The sequence below is a fragment of the Vulpes vulpes genome, chromosome 4 (assembly GCF_048418805.1).
Source record: "Vulpes vulpes isolate BD-2025 chromosome 4, VulVul3, whole genome shotgun sequence".
NCBI classification, from domain to species: Eukaryota; Metazoa; Chordata; class Mammalia; order Carnivora; family Canidae; genus Vulpes; species Vulpes vulpes.
Window position 1 is genome coordinate 123,847,140 of NC_132783.1, and position 19,765 is coordinate 123,866,904.

At 37.3% G+C, this 19,765-nt stretch overlaps 1 protein-coding gene across 1 annotated transcript in view; it reads left to right on the forward strand.

Moving 5' to 3' along the window:
• Positions 1–19,272, forward strand: part of HCN1 (hyperpolarization activated cyclic nucleotide gated potassium channel 1) — a 379,863-nt gene extending 360,591 nt beyond the window's left edge. The window contains exons 7-8 of the mRNA XM_026017046.2: positions 12,157–12,321; positions 15,668–19,272. Coding sequence (XP_025872831.2) covers positions 12,157–12,321; positions 15,668–16,581 — 1,079 coding nt within the window. The 3' untranslated portion in view covers positions 16,582–19,272. The remainder of the gene's footprint in view (positions 1–12,156; positions 12,322–15,667) is intronic.
• The last annotated feature ends 493 nt before the right edge of the window (positions 19,273–19,765 follow it).

Sequence of the window (19,765 nt, forward strand, 5' to 3'; positions counted from 1 at the left end):
GTTAATATCTTTCTTTGAAATATATAAGTATACTTTTCTTGTCCTGGCATAGTGTTATAATAGATTACATATCATTTATCTTTCAACACTTATTTGTACTTATTTTAAATGATGTAGATTGATTGATTGATTGATTGATTGATTGAGAGAAAGCTGGTCATGGGGTGTAGAGGGAGAAGGGGAGAGAAAGAATCTTAAGCAGACTCAATGCCCAGCATGTAACCCCACGTGGGGCTCAGTGTCATGACCCTGAGATCATGACCTGAGCTGAAATCAAGAGTTGGGTCCTTACCTGACTGATCAACCCAGTGCCCCAATGTTGTAGGTCCTAGGGGATGTTTCTGCTGAAGGCTCCTCTGGGAAGGGGAGAGAGTTGTGACATGACCTGCAAATTTGCTCCTAGTTAGAAATTTGAACACTGACTGAATATTTGATAATATTAAGAAATTATTATTAGTTTTTTGCTATAATAATGATATTACAGTGAGTATACTTAGTAATACATAGTGGAACTTTACAGTTGAATTAATATATTTGCAATTTACCTCAGAGGGTAAGGGGGGGGAAAATATGCGAAGTATTAGTGAAACAAACTTAGCTCTTAATTAGTACTTGCTTAAGCTGGGTGGTGAACATTTAGAAATTTATTTTATTATTAGTATTTACACTGTTCTACAGTTCATTAGACTATGATGTTATGCTATCCTACTAGTATCGTAACAGTATATTAGTATATTATTCTGCCTTTTTAAAAATATTTAGAATATTCTACAGTAAAAATTTTAATAAGCAAAAAGTAGGAGAAAAGTGAATCCTTCCTTTAACTTTTATCATTAAGATGTGTTCCTTCGGGACACCTGGGTGGTTCAGCAGTTGAGCATCTGCCTTTGGCTCAGGTCGTAATCCTGGTCCTGGGATCGAGTCCTGCATGGGGCTCCCCACATGGGGCTCCCCACATCAGGCTACCTGCGTGGTGCCTGCATCTCCCTCTGCCTATGTCTCTGCCTCTTTCTGTGTGTTCCTCATGAATAAATAAATAATATCTTTTAAAAAAAGAAGAAGATGTGTTCTTTCTATCCCTACCTTCTCCACAAACTTGAGAAGGAAATCCTGGTTAACTGAGTACCTGGTTAAGTGAAGTTTCTATTGGATATAGTTTGAAAAAGATGTGGTTATATCTCAGTTAAGCTTATAAAGGATGAGAAGATGTCTTTTCTCCAGGGTGAGAGTCAGACCATCTCCTATAGGAGAGTTTCCTGATGTCCATTTATCATACTGACCAAGTAGGTCAGAAAAGAATTTTTTAATGTAGTTTAGATAAACTGTTGGGGTGTATGACCCAATTCTTTAGCTCACTTTGCTTGAAACCACAAGCTAAAACATAACTTATGCATCTTTAGTCCACTGATTGCTATTCTTTCCAGATTTTATTCGTCTAAGTTAGGATATGATAAAGGTCATTTATTTGGAAGGGGGAAAAATCTATATAACCTAGGAGTTAACAGACTTTTTCTGTAAAGGACCACATAGTAAATATTTTAGGCTTCATGGACCACATATGGTCTCTGTTGCTTATTTATCTTTTAATTTATATATTGTTTCACAAATCTTTAAAATGTGAAAACTATGCATAATATAATAAAAATCGGCAAAAAAGGGGAGGTTGGATTTGGCTATAGGAACCATGATATAATCCTCTAATTTTAAAATTAGCTTTTAATCCCAATTTAATTCATTCTGAATAACATAAGCAAAAGCATTCTGTGAAATGTATTTTACTTATTATTATCCCTTTAATGCATATGTGTTTTACCTCTATCACCTCATACTACTAAATAAACCAACTAATCATTGATGCGGATTATTCCTTATCATTAATACATACTTGAACTTCTATGCAAACTTTTAAATTCAGAACCTAAGTGCCATTTTTATGATTGTAAAATCATAAAATTTACCTTGAATTTGCTTCTTTGTTGTTATATACAGTGATGTTTCTTGGAGGGGGAAGATATCAATAGATATTTACCCGTGTTAGGATGAATTTGTGATTGTGCCTTTTTTCTGGGTGGGGAGTGGTAGTAGGGTTGCTTTGTTTGTCTAACAAAGTTTTACTTTTACCTTACACAAAAATAGATATCCAGCAGGCCTCTCTACTGATATCTTGGATTACTCAGAAGTAGAAAATGGAAACTCTGTAGGTAGAATATTAGTTTTCTACACTCCTCAAGGCCTCTCTATGACTACTCATGTACTGGACTTGAAGAACTCACTCTAATCTCTCAAGAGAGGGTAAGAAAATACAAGGAAGAGGCTTTTAACAAAATGGACTGGCATGAATATCTAGGAAGAGGTCCCAGATGGATATGTGTGGGAGTCAGGTACTTTCAGGCTGAGTGGCATTGAGTCAAGCTCAGGTTAGCTAAGGTGGTGGAGCCTATTTTAAGAAGAAAGGAAGCACAACAAACCATCTCAGGAAAGTCAGAGGCTAACTTTATGGCAAGAAAGAATGCCCTCCAGGAAGCCAGGGCAATTCCATTACCCCAGTTGCCATTTTAGGGATACACCATTCCCATAACATATGCAATCTCTGACTTTCCTAGCTGTTCATTCCTCGCTTTCCATCTCCCCAGGAGAAGATATAATTAGGCTTGTCAGTCACAATCCAATATAAAGCATCCCCATCAGGGACAGTTCTCCAGCCAGGCTACCCTATGGGCTGCTGGCCAGGTGTGGGATGCTAGTCTGACGTAGGCATCAATTGTGGTTGCATTTGTTAATACACATATTCAGTCACATGGTGAAAGCTTACCAACTTGAACACACATAAAAAATGCTTCATCTAACCAATTTTATAAAAAGGAACTATTGGCTTCATGTCAGGAAGTGTTTCATGAAATGAGATTTTTCTCCGGATGCCAAAGTTTTGCTTGATTTTTTTCCAAAACAATCTTTTATGTTATTTTACTCAAAGCAGACATCCTCTAGTGGTTTGCCTTTACATCAGGTTCAAAATTCACAGATGCTTCATCACCTTTCAAGTTCTTTTGAAGCTTCATTTACAATAATTCTTAAAAGAGGTCACTTTTGTTCTGGAGGCTACAGCTTTATTTTAGGCAAATCCCCATCACCTCATACCCAAATTATAATGGAAACTTCTTTACAAATCATTTTTTACCTGATAGGAACCCCTCCCCATTCATTTTACAAGCCAACTCTAGATTAATATTCCTGTATCAGGAAACAATTTGAAAGACAACAAGTTTACCTTCTAGAAAAAGAGAGGCTGAATGTTTTTCCCATGTATGGCAAGATACCAAGAGGCAGAACTCCTCCAGCTCTACTGCATTTATTCTTTCCTAAATCATTACTCTACATGCAACTTGCTTCCTTCAGAAGCCTTGCAAAAATATTGCCAATCAAGACCAAACTTCGTATCTGTGGAGGAATATTCTCTGTCTCTACTCAAACTCCCTTGGTCCTGAGAAAGCTGCCTTTACAGTTCCATGGAAACCCTCTACCCATCCTCTTCTGTGAATCTGTGCTCATGATACTATCCCACTCCATCTTCCTTCCCTTCCCACTTATCTGTCTTCTCCATCCTCAGGACCTAAGCAATGCAATTCCTACACTGTTTTCAGAGTCTACCTAGGCCTTCTCTTGTCACCAAAAGTGTACAAAAATCAATTATAACAGATGATATTATTATCTGGATTTTGAGATTTTTATCAAGTTAAAGTCCCTAGCAGATGCTTTAGCTCTGGAATTATTCTGAAGCTTGTCTTACATATTGTGTTTGGATTTCTAATTAACTATAAACTCTAAGGATTTTTCTTTCATTTCTTGTATATTCTCCACATTTTCATTCAAGGTGCAATAAGAAAGTAATTTGTTGACTTGAATTTATACCATCCCTTAATTTCCATTCCTTTTGCCACATTTTTCCAATTTCTTTTAAACACGGAAGCCTGTTTTAGATGTAAATCTGACAGCTGAAAGACTTTTCCCCAAAAAAGCCCATCACTGACATCACCTAAAACCTTGTTAGAAAAATGCATTGTCAGCCCCCCTCCCCCCATCCCAATTTACTAAATCCTAGTCTGCTTTTTAGCAAGAGGTCCAGGGGATTATTATGCATATTAAAGTGTGGGAGGCACTGCATTGAAGGTTCCAGTATGAATCAGTTGACCATTAATTGGTACATTGAATAAACCAAAAAAAATGTGTATTTAAATCCCTATGTAAAAAAAAAATAAAATAAAATAAATCCCTATGTAATCATTCACATCTGTATGTGTGTACGTGAGTGAAAGAGAGAGAGGGGACCAGGAGAAAGTTTTGTAGACAAATAACTGTTTGGTTGTAGTAGATTTGCCTCATAAATACCTAGTGAATATATTTTCTGTTTAGACTATTATTTCTGCTATACTTTTTTTTTTTTTTTGGTGTAAGCATATTAAACCACATAGGAAAGCAGAGCTGTCAAGATATCACTTCAAAAAACACACTTGATGTAGCTAAGAGCCAAAATCATTTGATCAATTTTTAAAAGCTGGCTGCTTTTTTAAAGGCATTTATAATTCAAGGTGTTTGATTAACTTTTAAAGAGTTGTTGGGAGATTTAAAATCAAAAGGAAAGATTTGGAGTGGTCCAGTGGATTTTTAAAGATGGATAGAATCAGGAAAAGTGCGGTCTTACCCTTCTTAGCTTTGATATTTTTTATGTGATTTTTGTTCCAATCACATAACATATCCCCTTTAATCTTCTGTATGTCACATGGACTAACATGGGGCCACCAGTGATTGTTTTTTATCTACCCAACAGGTATCTTGAAAATTACTGAGATAGTCCATCAAGTATTTTAACTTGCCAAAGACAAGTAGTATAAATATATAGTAGATAACAGTTTATAAATAGTATTGTGTAAAGCAGATTTTATGCAGACCTTAGACAATTGAAGGAGTCACAGTGGAATTTAAAGACACATCCATAATAAGGAAAGGGAAGGGATGAGAGGTTTCGAAGTGGAAAGTATAACCTTAATGAAAACATCTGTATATCCAACAGCATGAAACAATCATGTCACAGATATGTTTGCAATTAATAAGAACCGGGTAAAAGATAAGAGCAATGTAACGTTTGGTGGATAGGGTCAGAGCTCCTCAAAAAGATAAGACTGGAATATTATGCTTGAATGTGAGCATATTCTTTTATGAAAAATATTTACACACCGGTATAAGTTGTTCTGCTTTTCATTTATTCATTCACTCATTCATTCTTTATTTCTTGAACCACAATGATATTACATGACTAAATCTATGGCAAGCACTAGATATTGTAAATGTGATCGTTGTACTTTTCATTAAAGACCTTATAAGTTAGCTTAGAGCAATGTCACATAAACAAGTAAGTCTGAAAGTGTGCTGTAGGCACTAAGAAACACGACCATCAAGTACAGTGGAGACACATAGATAATTAAGAAGGGTGTCTATGGGTGTAAAATCTTCTCACTTGAGAGAAGTCTAAGGAATTGGGATGGTTAGTTTATGAACAGATTGTTTACAAGAGGGTGGAGGGTGTGGGAGGTGATAATTGTATTTCACAAATTTGAACAGTTAGTTGATGTATGAAACATTACTTTTTCCTTTGTTCCAGCAGGTAGAGTCAAAATCACAAGGGAGAAAAATATAACGAGAAGAGAGGGAACATAAGGGGGAAAGGAAGGGACTCATGTTTTAGGAGTGCCCACACTGTGAGAGGCTTGTGCCAGGCACTCTGTAAGCACTATTTTAGTTAATCCTTGTAACAACTTTGCCAATGCTTAACTTGTCTGAGATGCCACTACTAGGCCAATACTCAGAGCCACGGGTGGTCACCCTAATTGCCATACTTTAAGAGAGATGAATTGACAAAACGTATGGGGAAGAGCTAAGATGTTTTCTGGCAAAGCAATAATTTTAGATGATATAAATGACAGCATGACCAGTGGTAGAAGATACTAATAATTGTACGAATGTGACTGTCTCTATGAGAACTGAAATGATCAGTTATAATCTCAGAAAATAGAGCAAAATTGGATGTTCCAGTTATTAGACTACTTATTGTAATATATATACATAACTCTTATCTGAACTTGGAAATATGTTATATCCAATCTGTTTCAGAAGCTTAAAAAAGATGTGAAATATTTCAAAATATATCAAATACTACAAATTTACATCTATTCAAATTTCCTAGATTCCTATTCAAATCCATGTGACATCTCAAATTCTGCAAGCCAAGCTTGATATGCAGATTGATTTAAGCCAGATGTTACCACCTCCTATGGGAAAAGAGGTGATATTTTACTAGTTCACTAGTATAAATATAGAAAGATTACAAATATAGAAAGAAAACAACAAAAAATGATATTTCCTCTTGCACGTTCTATGAGACACTGTTAGCCCAAGTAATTTATAGGAAAGACACTAGGAGCCCCAGTAATTGACAGGAAATCAGTATTTTGATATATAATGGAGAATTGTTTTTACTTCATGATATTGGATACAAAAAAGGAAGCAGCTTCTTGCTTAAGTTACTATGAGCAACCAAGTACACATTTTCCCATAAATTCTAGAACCTCAGGTTAAACTTATTACCTTACAAATTTCTGTCATAAGCTCTAGTAAGTTTCTGTGTTACTGCAATGTCAAACTCTGCTTTAGAGGTCATGGAAGTATTTCTGAGTTGCAAAATTCTTGACGCCATTTATAAAATGACTTTATATAGGTGACAGTAATGTCAGATAGCCTGAAATGCTTATAATCAAGGTTAACTAATGTCAATAAAAATAGCATTGAGTAGTTGCTGTATCTCATACCCTAAGGTTTATTAAAAGTATATATATTTATGTAGTGGTGAGTCAAATTTAATCTCCTGGGACATACTCTTCATAATGTTAAAATTGAGCACAATTTTCCAATGTGCCTATAATAGGGTGCATTACTGTCAGTTATCCTCTTCAGTAACTGAAATAACTTACCCTGTAAAGAAAATAACTTATCCTGTAAAGAAAAACAGGAGAATCATACAAAATTAAAATTGATATGTCAAGTCCTCAAATACTTGTGCTCTTGATTATAATTTAGAAATTTGTATCCTGATAAAGGGATTTATTTCCAAGTAAATTAGCACTAAAATTCTTTTTTAACATTTTTTTATTTATATATTCATGATAGAGAGAAAGAGAGGGAGGGAGGGAGAGAGAGAGAGAAATAGAGAGAGAGAGAGGCAGAGACAGGCATTGGGAGAAACAGGCTCCACGTGGGGAGCCCAGTGTGGGACTCCATCCCGGTCTCCAGGACCACACCCCAGGCTGAAGGCAGGCGCTAAACTGCTGAGCCACCCAGGGATCCCCCAGCATTAAAATTCTTAAAGCAGTGATTGCACCACTGGGAAATTCCTAGTTGAGTTCTCAAACAGTAAATAAATGAGAAGAAAAGTAGAGAGATTGAAACAAGCAACATGGTCTAGAAAATATGCCGTGAGATTCTTTTAGAAGCTTACATCTGTAATATGCACTTAGTTTGTTCTTTGGGAGTTCAATTTTATTTCATTGCGTGTTTTGCTTTTTGTGTGACGTCAATCTGAGCACCCAAAAGCAAGTTAATTTTCTACCTGGTGGGTAACGACATTATCTACACTGAAGAAAATATTACTAGACCTTCTAGATACTTTCTTCATTATAGATATTGCACAAAACCCACAACGATATGTTGTGTTGTTTAAAGAAAGTACATAAATCTTTTGGCAAGTTCTATTACAAATCTTTTGGCAAGTTCTATTATACCTCGCAAGGAACCGATATTACATTACCTAAAACTTAAGAATAGAATTTAGTGTGGGTCTTGAATTCATCCACTATCATTGATGTACGCATAAGCTTTTTAAAATAATTTTCTCTGGGCTCAAAACTCAAGGTTGCACTCACAGGGAGGCTAACAGTAATGTCACTGTATGATTGCTGTCTTTAAAATGAGTCAAACTGACGAGGGAGATAGGTAATATTTAGGAAATCTAATAAAAGAAAATAAAAACAGTGACAGACTAATAAATACATAATTTCTTAGGCACCTAAAGGATAGTATCAGTTACAGATGAATAAAATGGTTTTTCTCTCTCTGTTTTTTACCTAAACCCAAATCCACACACCAAGTAAATACACAAAACCTCTATAACACCTGACACAGGACTGTATTCCCTCAATAAGTAGATCTTCAAAATAACTTTAAGATTAAGCAAAAATTAATTCACAGAGAAGCAACTGCTCCATTCACATACTGAATCTGGAAATTCAGTTTACAAAATCTAAAGACTCTTTTACGATCAGAAGGTTTGCTTTTCTCATTGCTAAGTGTGTGGCATTTTTTCATTTTGTTATTCATGATAGAAACAAAGAGTCTGGAGGCTTTAAAAGAAGGGACTATTTAAAGTGATTTTCTCACTGACCAGTGACTAATTCTCCTCTCATGAATATACCTTCATTTGTTCTGGTTCTCACTACAAATTATTGAGGATATGCCAAGAAATAATGACTGAAGAAGTTTGTATTGCCTCCAGAACTATGATGACATAAAATTTCAGTTGTTTAAGCCAAAAATTTGTTTTAAGTATGCTAGTGGTTACTACTGAAGCTTGAAGGGAAAATAGAAGGAACTTGGAATATATAGATATAGAGAGATATATAGATAGATAGATATAGATGATATGGATATAGGTAGACTGTGGCTGGGGAGGGAGCAGATTGCCTGACAGAACCGAAGAACGGCTCCCAGCTGAGACCCTAGGACTAAGAGGGCCAAATGAAAAGTGAGGGAGAAAACAAGTGACCTACCCAAGGCCTGCATAGGGTACAAAGGACTCTCTCTCCCTCACCCCACGTTGCAGAACAGCCTGTTCTGCTCTCCAGGCATTGGTTCTCCCAAGATTCTTCTATGAAAGCGATTGAAGAAGGCAGAGAACTAGGACAGCTAGAAAAGAGGTTAGTGACCCTGGAGTAAAGCCTTCTCCATTCTGGCATTTAAGGACATATGAGAACAGACTGCCCATCTCATTTCTCTAAAGAGAAACTCCAAATCAACAAATCATGCCACTTCACCAGACTTTTCAGATGTCAATGGATTACCCAAAGAAAGCATTAAACATTCAAGGGAAAGATCTAGACATAGTGAGTAGACATAGAAGAAGTAGTGAAGAGAAAGAATTCAGGAAAACAGAAGAGGACTTAAAATATAAACGTATAAAATATTGAAAGCAAAGCCCTTTTTTTTCATTTTCACAGTTTTGTTGCAATATATTTTACATATACAGTTCACCCATTTAAAATGTACAATTCAATTTTTTTTTAGTAAATTTACCAAATTATGAAACCATCACCATAAGCCAGGTTTAGACCATTTTCATCACTCTGGTAAGATTCCTTGTACCCATTAATTGTCACTCTCCTTTCCCACTTGCTATCCCAAGCAACCAATTGCTTGTCTCTATAGATTTGCCTTTTCTGGCTACTTCATATACATGGAATCGTATAATGTGTGGACTCATGTCTTGCTTCTTGCACTTATGTTTGTGAAACATACTGAGGTCTGTTCATATGTGTCATTCACAATCAGAACTCTTAACACCCATCAGAAGAGAGTGGACATTACATCTATAATGAAAGAAAAGGATATAATGAGAGAGCAATAAACATAGGAAAATGGAAAGCATTGGAAATTAAACATCTAAGGGCCAAAACAAAAATATATTGAAAAGAATGGAAGGTAAAGTTGAAGACATCTCCTACAGTAGTAATCACTAATAACAGGTTTGCATTCCCTCATTTCCTGTTTTTTGTTTCCTATTCTGTGCACTTAAATATCAATTTTTTGAAGTTTTTAAAATAAAAGTTATGCACACCACAAATAAAAATAATTTATATAAAGGGAGGTTGAAAAATACACATCTGCAAAAAGGAATGTTTTTTATCCAGAAAGAGGCATATTGGTAGATATCATTATCATTTTGATCAACTTTATCAGATTGTATTTACAATCTTGTTTCTTTCTTTTCTCATTTAAGCTTTCACGACCATTCTGTTATCACATTCATGGACTTTGAAAGCTTCACTTTTAATAATTGCCACATAGTTCACCCAGTGGCCACGTAACTGGTTGAATCTTGACTTGTTAAACATTTAGGGCATTCTCACATTTTCAGATGTTTAAATAAATATATATATCACTGTGTATATGTTGTTCTAATTACAGACTATTTCCTTGGGTTAGATTGTCCAGTGAAATTTCTGGGTTGAAGATAACAGATACTTTTTAAGATCTCTGTTGCATCTTAACTAGTTATTTTCCATGAGGCTTATAAACTAACCATTCTACATGACAACTTGCACAGATTTGAAAGCAACACCTAGAAGTAATACATTTCTCATCAGCTTATTGACCATAATGTGCCAATCATAAATTATATAATATGACATTAGTACTTGAGTGAGCAATGGGAATTTAGTATTGGGGTAGTGCTGAAAACACTTCCTTTAATTGCATTGTTTAGGTTAGAGTGGCCAGAAAATCCTATGGCGTCATAATAGCTTTATGTTTAAATATTTACCAATATAGACTCATCTTTCTACATACTCCCCGTACACACACACAGGCACACAAGCATGAACACTCCACAATATTACTTATTAAATTTGCAACATGTTTACCAGCATGAACAACAACATAAGTGGTTGCTTAGGTGGCATTTCCTAAAATGCTATCCTCCCAGATTGGTTCAGATGTGCTTCTTAATATTTCCAGAATGCCCACCGTCTGTATCATTGTTCTTACCAGATTGCATTTAAATGAGCTCCCAATTAAGATGAACTCTTTTTTTAAAACCGTCAGTATATAAGTAACTCAAACTTTGATATTCTGTTTGATTCATATTTCCAGCCCAACATCAAGTACATAATGCCTACCACATAATTTATTCACTGTTTATTTATTTTTTATTTATTTTTAATTTTTATTTATTTATGATAGTCACACAGGGAGAGAGAGAGAGAGAGAGAGAGAGAGAGAGAAAGAGAGGCATAGACACAGGCAGAGGGAGAAGCAGGCTCCATGCACCGGGAACCCGACGTGGGGTTTGATCCCGGGTCTCCAGGATCGCACCCTGGGCCAAAGGCAGGCGCCAAACCACTGCGCCACCCAGGGATCCCAATTCACTGTGTTTATTAACATGAACTGAACTTAGTTAAATTGAGAAGAGTGTGAATTTAGCCCCTTTCAATAATTATTTTGCTGTTATTTCCTTGTTAGGAAATTGTGCATTCAGAAATACTTCTCTCATTTCTCTTTTCAAATTGGTTATCTTGAAACTAAATTTTTAAATTATTTCGAATTTTTTTTAAACTCAAAATATATACAGTTTAATTAAATTTAGGAAAACAAAATAAAAATTATCACTTGCAGATTTATTTAGCTAGCAAATAAGGGATTCCAAATTTGCAAATGTTTGCTTACTATATTTTGGAAATCCAGTTCTCAAGAAAAAAATCTTCTTAGAAATTATTGAAATAGAAAGCCTCTCTGTGCATTTGGAATATAATTTTCTATACCAATCTCATTGGGAATATGCGAACTACATGAGGCATGCCCGAAATGCATTCCTCAGGATCCCTGGTCCAGTTTTTCTTGATCTTAGGACTTTCTAGGCCAATGTTTGGGTTCACTGTGGTTTCTACCTATATCATATGATCTGCTTTTTGCTTTCCAAACTTTATAAAAAATCTTGTCTCATTATGGTTTCTTCCAGTATTCAACTCCACTGTGTATTTATGATTTCCTTTTCTACATTTTTATTGTTATTTCAGATGCATTGGAATGAGGGCCGAAGGATAGGCAACTTCAGTTCAGCTTTCCATTTGAACTAAAAGCTTTAACTATTTAACAAAGAATATTATTTTGAAGTTGAGTATTGTCCATTGGATATTACTGTCAGAAGAAATTTACTGATAAAATAGAAAACGCTGCCAATCATTGGTTGATCACACCATGACACTTTGTTAAAATTGTGAGTCTTAGCAGTCTTTGAACCAAAATTACCAAAAAAATCTTTCTTTCTTGTTTTTATAGAGATTTGCTTGCTGACCAAGGGACGCCGTACTGCCAGTGTTCGAGCTGATACATATTGCCGTCTTTATTCACTTTCTGTGGACAATTTCAATGAGGTCCTGGAGGAATATCCAATGATGAGGAGAGCCTTTGAGACGGTTGCCATTGACCGACTAGATCGGATAGGTACTCTCTTCAGCTTTTTTTTTTTTTTTTAATTTTATTTATTTATGACAGAGAGAGAGAGAGAGAGAGAGAGAGAGAGAGGGAGAAGAAGGCTCCATGCAGGGAGCCCGACATGGGACTCGATCCCAGGTCTCCAGGATCACGCCCTGGGCTGAAGGCAGTGCTAACCCACTGGGCCACCAGGGCTGCCCTCTCTTCAGCTTTCTATCATTTTTAGTGTACAATTTAGTTATGCTCCAGTGGGCTGATACATGTTTGCAATTGTTAAGTCCTAAATGCTATCATAGGTTGCCTAATTAGCATAGAAATAGCAGTTAGCTCTAGCCTTATTTCTACTAACTTTCTCTTCTCTAAGTATTCTGGGTTTATTTAATCATCTCTATTTTTACTAGCTGTTCAATCTGATTTCCCCAGTGATGCCAAAACAATTTGAATCTTCAGGTAAAAAGCAATGATAAAAATTTTAGGTAGCACTAAAATAGAACTAAAAATACAATAGTATGAGTCTATATTACAAACCAAATAATTTTATCACAAGTTTTTTAAAAAAAAAATTTATGTATCAACTTTACATTTTTATCTTTATATTGAGAACTGAAAGCTTGTACACTTTAATTGTCTCAGTAGAAACTTCTAGAAATGTTTGTAATACAGACTCAAGCAGGAAAAGCCTTGATAGAAGTACCCTACATAGATGCTTTACTTTGTAAACATCAACTTATTTTAAAGTCTTCTCTGCTCTCAAATAAGAATATATAAATTAGACCTCATTAGTTACACTAGTTTAAAGATTTGAGTAATTGCTATAGTAAAGTTAGATCAGATTGGCTTGCTATTAGCTTCCCAAGATATGCTGGAACATTCTAACGTCAGAAAGTGGTATGCATTCATTTTCTACACTTAAATCCTTTTTCCCCACCTTACCCTGCTCTGCCCCCTTTCCCTCTTAATTCTACTCCATCCCCTGTAGAAAGCTTCTGTGACCTCCCACCCACTCCTACGCTGAATATCCTGAGTAGGTTCTCTCATACTCCTAGGAATTTCCTCCATCACAATACTGCTTTTATTACTGTAACTGCTCTAAGGATGCTAAGATTTGTGAATGTAGAGGTCATGACTAATTCACTATTAAATTCACAGTACCTAGTACACAATGAATATTCTTGAAGAGAGGTGGTAGGGAGGGATGAAGGAATCAATGATCTCAAAGGAGATGGGGTTGAGATCACTTGGAAGTAAACAAGTGCTTCATTCTTATTTAAGGTAAGGATTTTTTACTGATGTAGTCTTACGTCAGCTTTTCTTACGCACTTTGTATCTTTCTTTCCTTCACAGAAGTGGGATGACAGATGCATAAGGGCCTGAAATTAGATTAGGAGAAGTAAAGGTGGTATTTGGACATTATCATTAGACATAACACACAGATTAGAAAATCATACTGACAACTTAGACATGTAATAGGACATAGTGTGGAGACAGTGCCCATAAAAGTGGGTATTCCTGAAAGCATCTTTATTTAATTTGAAAATAATTACCTCTTTGTGGTATGTGAGTGCTCATGGTAGAGCTAGAGACTAATTTCTGAGCACATGAGTTTTTTCCTAAGCCAGCTAGATGTCTTTTAGAGAAAGCATTAAAATGAGGATATTTTAATAGAGAATTTATGTTAATCTGATACAGCTTCACTCTATTCTAACTTTTTCCAATTAATTTTTATAAGAAAATTTGCATGAAATGGCTTACAATCAATAATAGAGACAATAAAAGTGCTAATAAGCACCAAGCATTTGCAGTTTTGATCCTTATAAAATTTGAACAGTGCATTAAAATTATAGTATTTCTCCACAAGTTCATAAATATTTACATTATGAAATGTCGACTATTCACATGATCACAAAGAAATATTGTCCCTCTCCATTCTGTGGCTTTTGCTTATATATGTAGACCATATTTAGTTAAGGCAATATGCTGAAACAGCATTTATATTTTTTACTAATATAGCAGCTTTTCTTCTTTAGAAATTTAAAACAGTTCTATAAGGAGAGACAAGCATTTATTTTGGAAGTCACTTAAAATGATAGTTTTCTAGCAGTAAATTATAACATGTATTTCCATTAAAAAACATCCCTTCTAACTCTAACTTTATTTAGTAATATGGCAAATTGATTCACTTTTCAGTTACAATACTTATCCGGGAATTATTTTATTAATGATGTCACCAAAAATCGCTGATTTTTCCCTCTTTCATCAATCTAATTCTGATTCTATCGTTATCCTGCCAGAGAATGTCTACTTATTGCAAACCACTCAAAGACAGTGGCAGGAAAGAGAAGTAATGCTTATTGAGATTCTAGAGGGAGCTGAGAACCTGCCATAAACCATACCCCTTAATCCTCACAAAGACCTTCCAGAAAATGGAATGGTTCTCAACCTGCCACGCGTAACAATCCTCTGAGGAAATATGCTTCCAAAGTATTGAAATCTGGCTATTCTGATTTAATTGGTAGGCTTCAGACAAAAATCAGTATTTTTCAAAGCTCCAGAGATGGGAAGAATATGATTATTGCGGGGGGGGGGGGGGGGAGATCACAGTTATAGGGCACTGGTCAAAAGTAAAGGACTTGCCACAGGGCTTCTCCAGTTTGCCTGTGCGAATCACCTGAGGATCTTAATAAAATGCAGCGCCTTGGTCTGCAAGTAGGATGGGGCTTAAGAGACTGCATTTCTAGAAAGCACTCACATGATGCAAATGCATGTGGCTGGCTGGCTGTCCTTCCTAAGGATCTTCCTTCCCCATTCCTGTTTCTTATTCACCAGGTTTTCTTGGACATTGTTCTTAACCTTGCTATGACCCCGTTCTCCTTCTGGGTGAAAAGGGGTTACAAACACACCCACCTCCAGGAGTTGAGGATTAAATAAAACAAATTTACCTAAAGCCTTTTGTAGAGTACCTGTCACAGAGTAAATGTCCTATTGCCCTTTGGGGGTGGGGGTGGAGGGAAGGTAGCTTTAAACTTAAATTGGATTCCAGGCCCATCCTGACCCCCAAATGCCCTTTCTTCTCCCACTCTTCCGAGTAGCTCTCGTGCCAAGTCTCTCCCTTTCTTCTGTAAGGTGGCTTTGCCCATGTTACAGACTTTTCAACCTGACTTGCATAGGAGGTAGGATTTCCCAGACAGAGAGAGGAAGAGTGAGGGGCAGGAGGCGCCCGTCCGTTGGGGTCTAGAGGTGAGTACTTGGCTTTTAGGCGCCGGCCTGCGGCCTGCTTCTGTCCGGGGAGCCGCTCCCCCGGGCGTGCCCCGACCTCCCGAGGCTCTCTAAGCGGCTCTCTTTCTTTCGCTGCCAGGGAAGAAAAATTCAATTCTCCTGCAGAAGTTCCAGAAGGATCTGAACACCGGTGTGTTCAACAATCAGGAGAACGAGATCCTGAAGCAGATTGTGAAGCACGACCGGGAGATGGTGCAGGCCATCGCTCCGATCAGCTACCCCCAGATGACAGCCCTGAACTCCACCTGCTCCGCCGCGACTCCGCCCTCCCGCGCCCGGACGCAGTCCCCGCCGGTGTACACCGCGCCCAGCCTGTCCCACGGCAACCTGCATTCCCCCAGCCCCAGCACCCAGACCCCGCAGCCCTCCGCCGTGCTGTCGCCCTGCTCCTACACCACCGCGGTGTGCAGCCCGCCCGTCCAGAGCCCGCTGGCCGCTCGGACTTTCCACTATGCCTCCCCCACGGCGTCCCAGCTGTCGCTCGCGCAGCAGCCGCAGCCCGCGCAGCCCGCGCAGCCCCCGCAGCCCGCGCAGCCCCCGCAGCCGCAGCCCGCGCAGCCGCAGCCGCAGCCCGCGCAGCCGCCGCAGACGCCCGGCAGCGCCACCCCGAGGAACGACGTGCACAGGAGCACCCAGGCGCTCCACAACGCCAGCCTGAGCCGCGAGGTCAGGCCCCTGTCGGCCTCGCAGCCCTCGCTGCCCCACGAGGTCGCCACGCTCATGTCCAGACCGCACCCCACTGTGGGCGAGTCCCTGGCCTCCATCCCTCAGCCCGTGACAGCTGTCCACGGCCCGGGGCTGCAGGCGGGGGGCAGGGGCACCGTCCCCCAGCGAGTCGCCCTGTTCCGACAGATGTCCTCGGGAGCCATCCCCCCGAACCGAGCAGCGCCCCCCGCGCCCCCCCCACCAGCAGCGGCTCTCCCCAGAGAGCCTTCCTCAGTCTTAACTGCAGACCCAGAGGCCGAAAAGCCACGATTTGCTTCGAATTTATGATCCCTGCTGATTGTCAAAGCAGAAAGAACTACTCTGATAAACTGAGCATCTTCTCAGACCCTATTTTATTCTATCTCCTGATAGATTCCTCTAGCCTACTATGAAGAGATATTTTAGACAGCTCTGGCCTACACGCAAAATGTAAAATATATAAATATATACCTACTATTAAATATCTATCTAAATTCCCAAGAGGAGTTCAAGAGACCTGTTTAGCATTCAGTGTTAAATGTCTTCCTTTCTTTAACTCATTAAAGGATTTAAAATGTTGTTGTAAGATCATTTGTTTTTAACCTACTTTTACTGACTTCCTTTGATATGTGTATTTCTTCTACTTTATGAGGAGTTCTTGGATTCGGTGGAAACAAAACTCTGATTTTAAAAGGCAACTCAAGTGAGCTACTGAATAGCACCAACTAAAACTTCTTTCATTAGCTGTGTCTCTGCATCTAAATTGTTAATCATTAATTACGGAGAATTAAATAGCGAATCCCATTTTATAGAGCTAAATTGTCTTTTGGTGCTTTCGATTTTGAATTAGGTTACAGAACACACGGGATGCTTGGCCACGGTTGGAGACTAGCATTGCCACTGTTACGAATATCTCTAACCTCAGACACGTTCACTGGTCTTTCAGAAAGCTGAGGGGATATTTGTCTTCATGTGTTATCGGACTTTTACCAAGACTCAATCAATGTTAGCTGTAAATAACTTTTTCAACCCAAATAAAAATAGCTATTCTGTGCTGTATGAAGGTAAAAGTCATCACTCAAGAATTTAGTTTTATTGCTTCACTTCAAAACTTAGAGTTTGAAATTTTACAAAACCTAATTGTAGCAGTTATTCAACTGTACTGCAATGGCTTGAAACCTACAATATTATTTTAACCTGCAATGTTTTATGCAAAACTGTATGCTCAATTCTACAAATTGCTTGTATTACACCAAAAATCATTACTTTTCTTCCTTCTTGCCATAACCAAGCATCTGAAAATAGTCCCTGCATGCTTTTTGGAAAAAAAAAAAAAAATAGGTTCAGATCAGTCACTGTAGGGAGAGGCTTACAGTATTTCTCATTTCTAGAAAAGTATAACCATTCATTAATTGCCTATCTTAAAATTCCTATAAGGCTGACTTGGATCTCTGACTTAAGTCTAGAAGTGAGGTTTTCACTTTCATTTAATATTATTACTATTATTACTATTATTTAAATGATGATTTGTAAACCACAGCTTGATTTGGAGTTGCCAGTGTGTTCTGTGTCTTCACTGTTGATAGTTGGTAGTTTACCTTGGTGTTAATTTAAAATAACTAAACACACGATAGCATCATGTCTTTTTGGGAGCACACACTTTGTTCTATGTATATTGTAATAAAACGGTTAGTAAATCTTAAGGCATGTGGTGACTAACATAGCCCTTAGATAGGAGGTTTGTTATTTGGAATGTGCTGGAAAATGTATGGACGTGATGACAGAAAGCCAGGGGCAAATTGAATGTGAGCATTGTTTGTTTGTCTGTTTCCCTAACTCTCCATGACCTGTGAACATCTGCTTCTTCTCAGAGAAGTCCCTTAGTAATCATTTGTGCCTAATGCACCCCACAAATGTGGTGGATGACTGGAACACAATTGGAAGATCCCTAATAACCGACTTCTGTAAATAACCCAAGTTAAGAGGATGACCTAAAGTGGAGGTCTTCAGTATCTTTGACCCTGGCGATACACTTAAGAAGAACTTAACAAGATCACACAATCAGTGGGGCAGGGCCTCCAGATAGACTTGAGGACAGAAAACAAAATAAAAGCAAAAACTCTAAAATGGATCCATGCTGCCTGTTATGCCTTTTACGGATATAATACCTATTATACCAAAATGAGTTGTTATGTTTCATTTCTAACAGATCCCAGCTTGTGTGGAAGTTATCAACAATGCTAGTCAATGTAATGTTGTCATTAACATGCTGGTGACATCTGATGGCATGTCAGGACTGGTGTAAGAAGGGGATTGTTCAGTCTCCCTAGAGCCTTTGGGAAAGCTGCAAGACCATTTACATATCAGTACAAAACTCCTTTATTTTATTAAAATATTGAGAATTAACTTCAATTTATTAAGATCATGTATTGGTCCTTTAAATTATTAAAGGTTTACATTTGATAGCACTAATGGGTTTGGTAGTGAAATATTTTTATATATAAATCTTTGGTTTTTTATTTTGAGCACTATTGGGAAACATAAGCAAAATTGAATTGCATGGTCTTTCAGTGCAACCATAAAATTTTTATTCACTTTGTAACAGAATGGACAAAAAAAATTAAGGTTTATATGTTAAACTAATAAAATGGCACAGGGTAAATTATATACATATATATGAATGAATATATATGCTTAGGTTAAGAAAAAAAAATTGACTCACATTCCTGTAATATAAAAGTCCATTGCTAGTTGAAAAGTGACCTCTTTTCTCTGTACATAGTCAAGCCCACAAGTATGGAGTTTTAATCTGTACAGAAAGAAATGTATTATTGAAAAGGTTGGTCTCTCTGCTGCTGGAAAAATAGTAGAATAGCTGATTCTTAAAACAACTGTATGATCAGGGACGAATTAGAGTATTTCTTTTGTCTTTGCTCAAAGCCATACATATATAAATATATATAAAGATTATTAATAAATTCAACAGAAAATAAACTAAAATCATGAATATTTTATTTTATCAACATACTCTAATCAAATGTTTTGTTTTATTAATGAGTAAAGATTTGCCTCTTCTACCTTTACCTCATAAGATTTCCAAGAGGGCTTATATTTGACAGTCATTATAAAGTTAATTAGAGCCTATGACAGTAGTGAGGAAGGTAAATAGAACATGGGTCTTCCAGTTATCCCTGTGTTTTACTTCTTTGTGTAGTACTAGATGAACTTTTTAATTCTTTGTGCCTCCTTAACATGTGGTTGTTGCCCAATTCAAAAACACAGTCATTTCTGTGCTATTAGATTTAGAGATGAAAAAAAAAAGGTCACCCGATAATTTATTATACAAACCTCTTTTATGATAGCCGTGGGCCTTGCAAAGGCTTTCAGTGATAGAACCTCCCTTTACAAGTGGATTTTGAATCAGATCTAAAAGAGCCTGACATAGAGTTTATTGCACTGAATGAAGAATTCTTGAAAACTGTAAGGACAAATG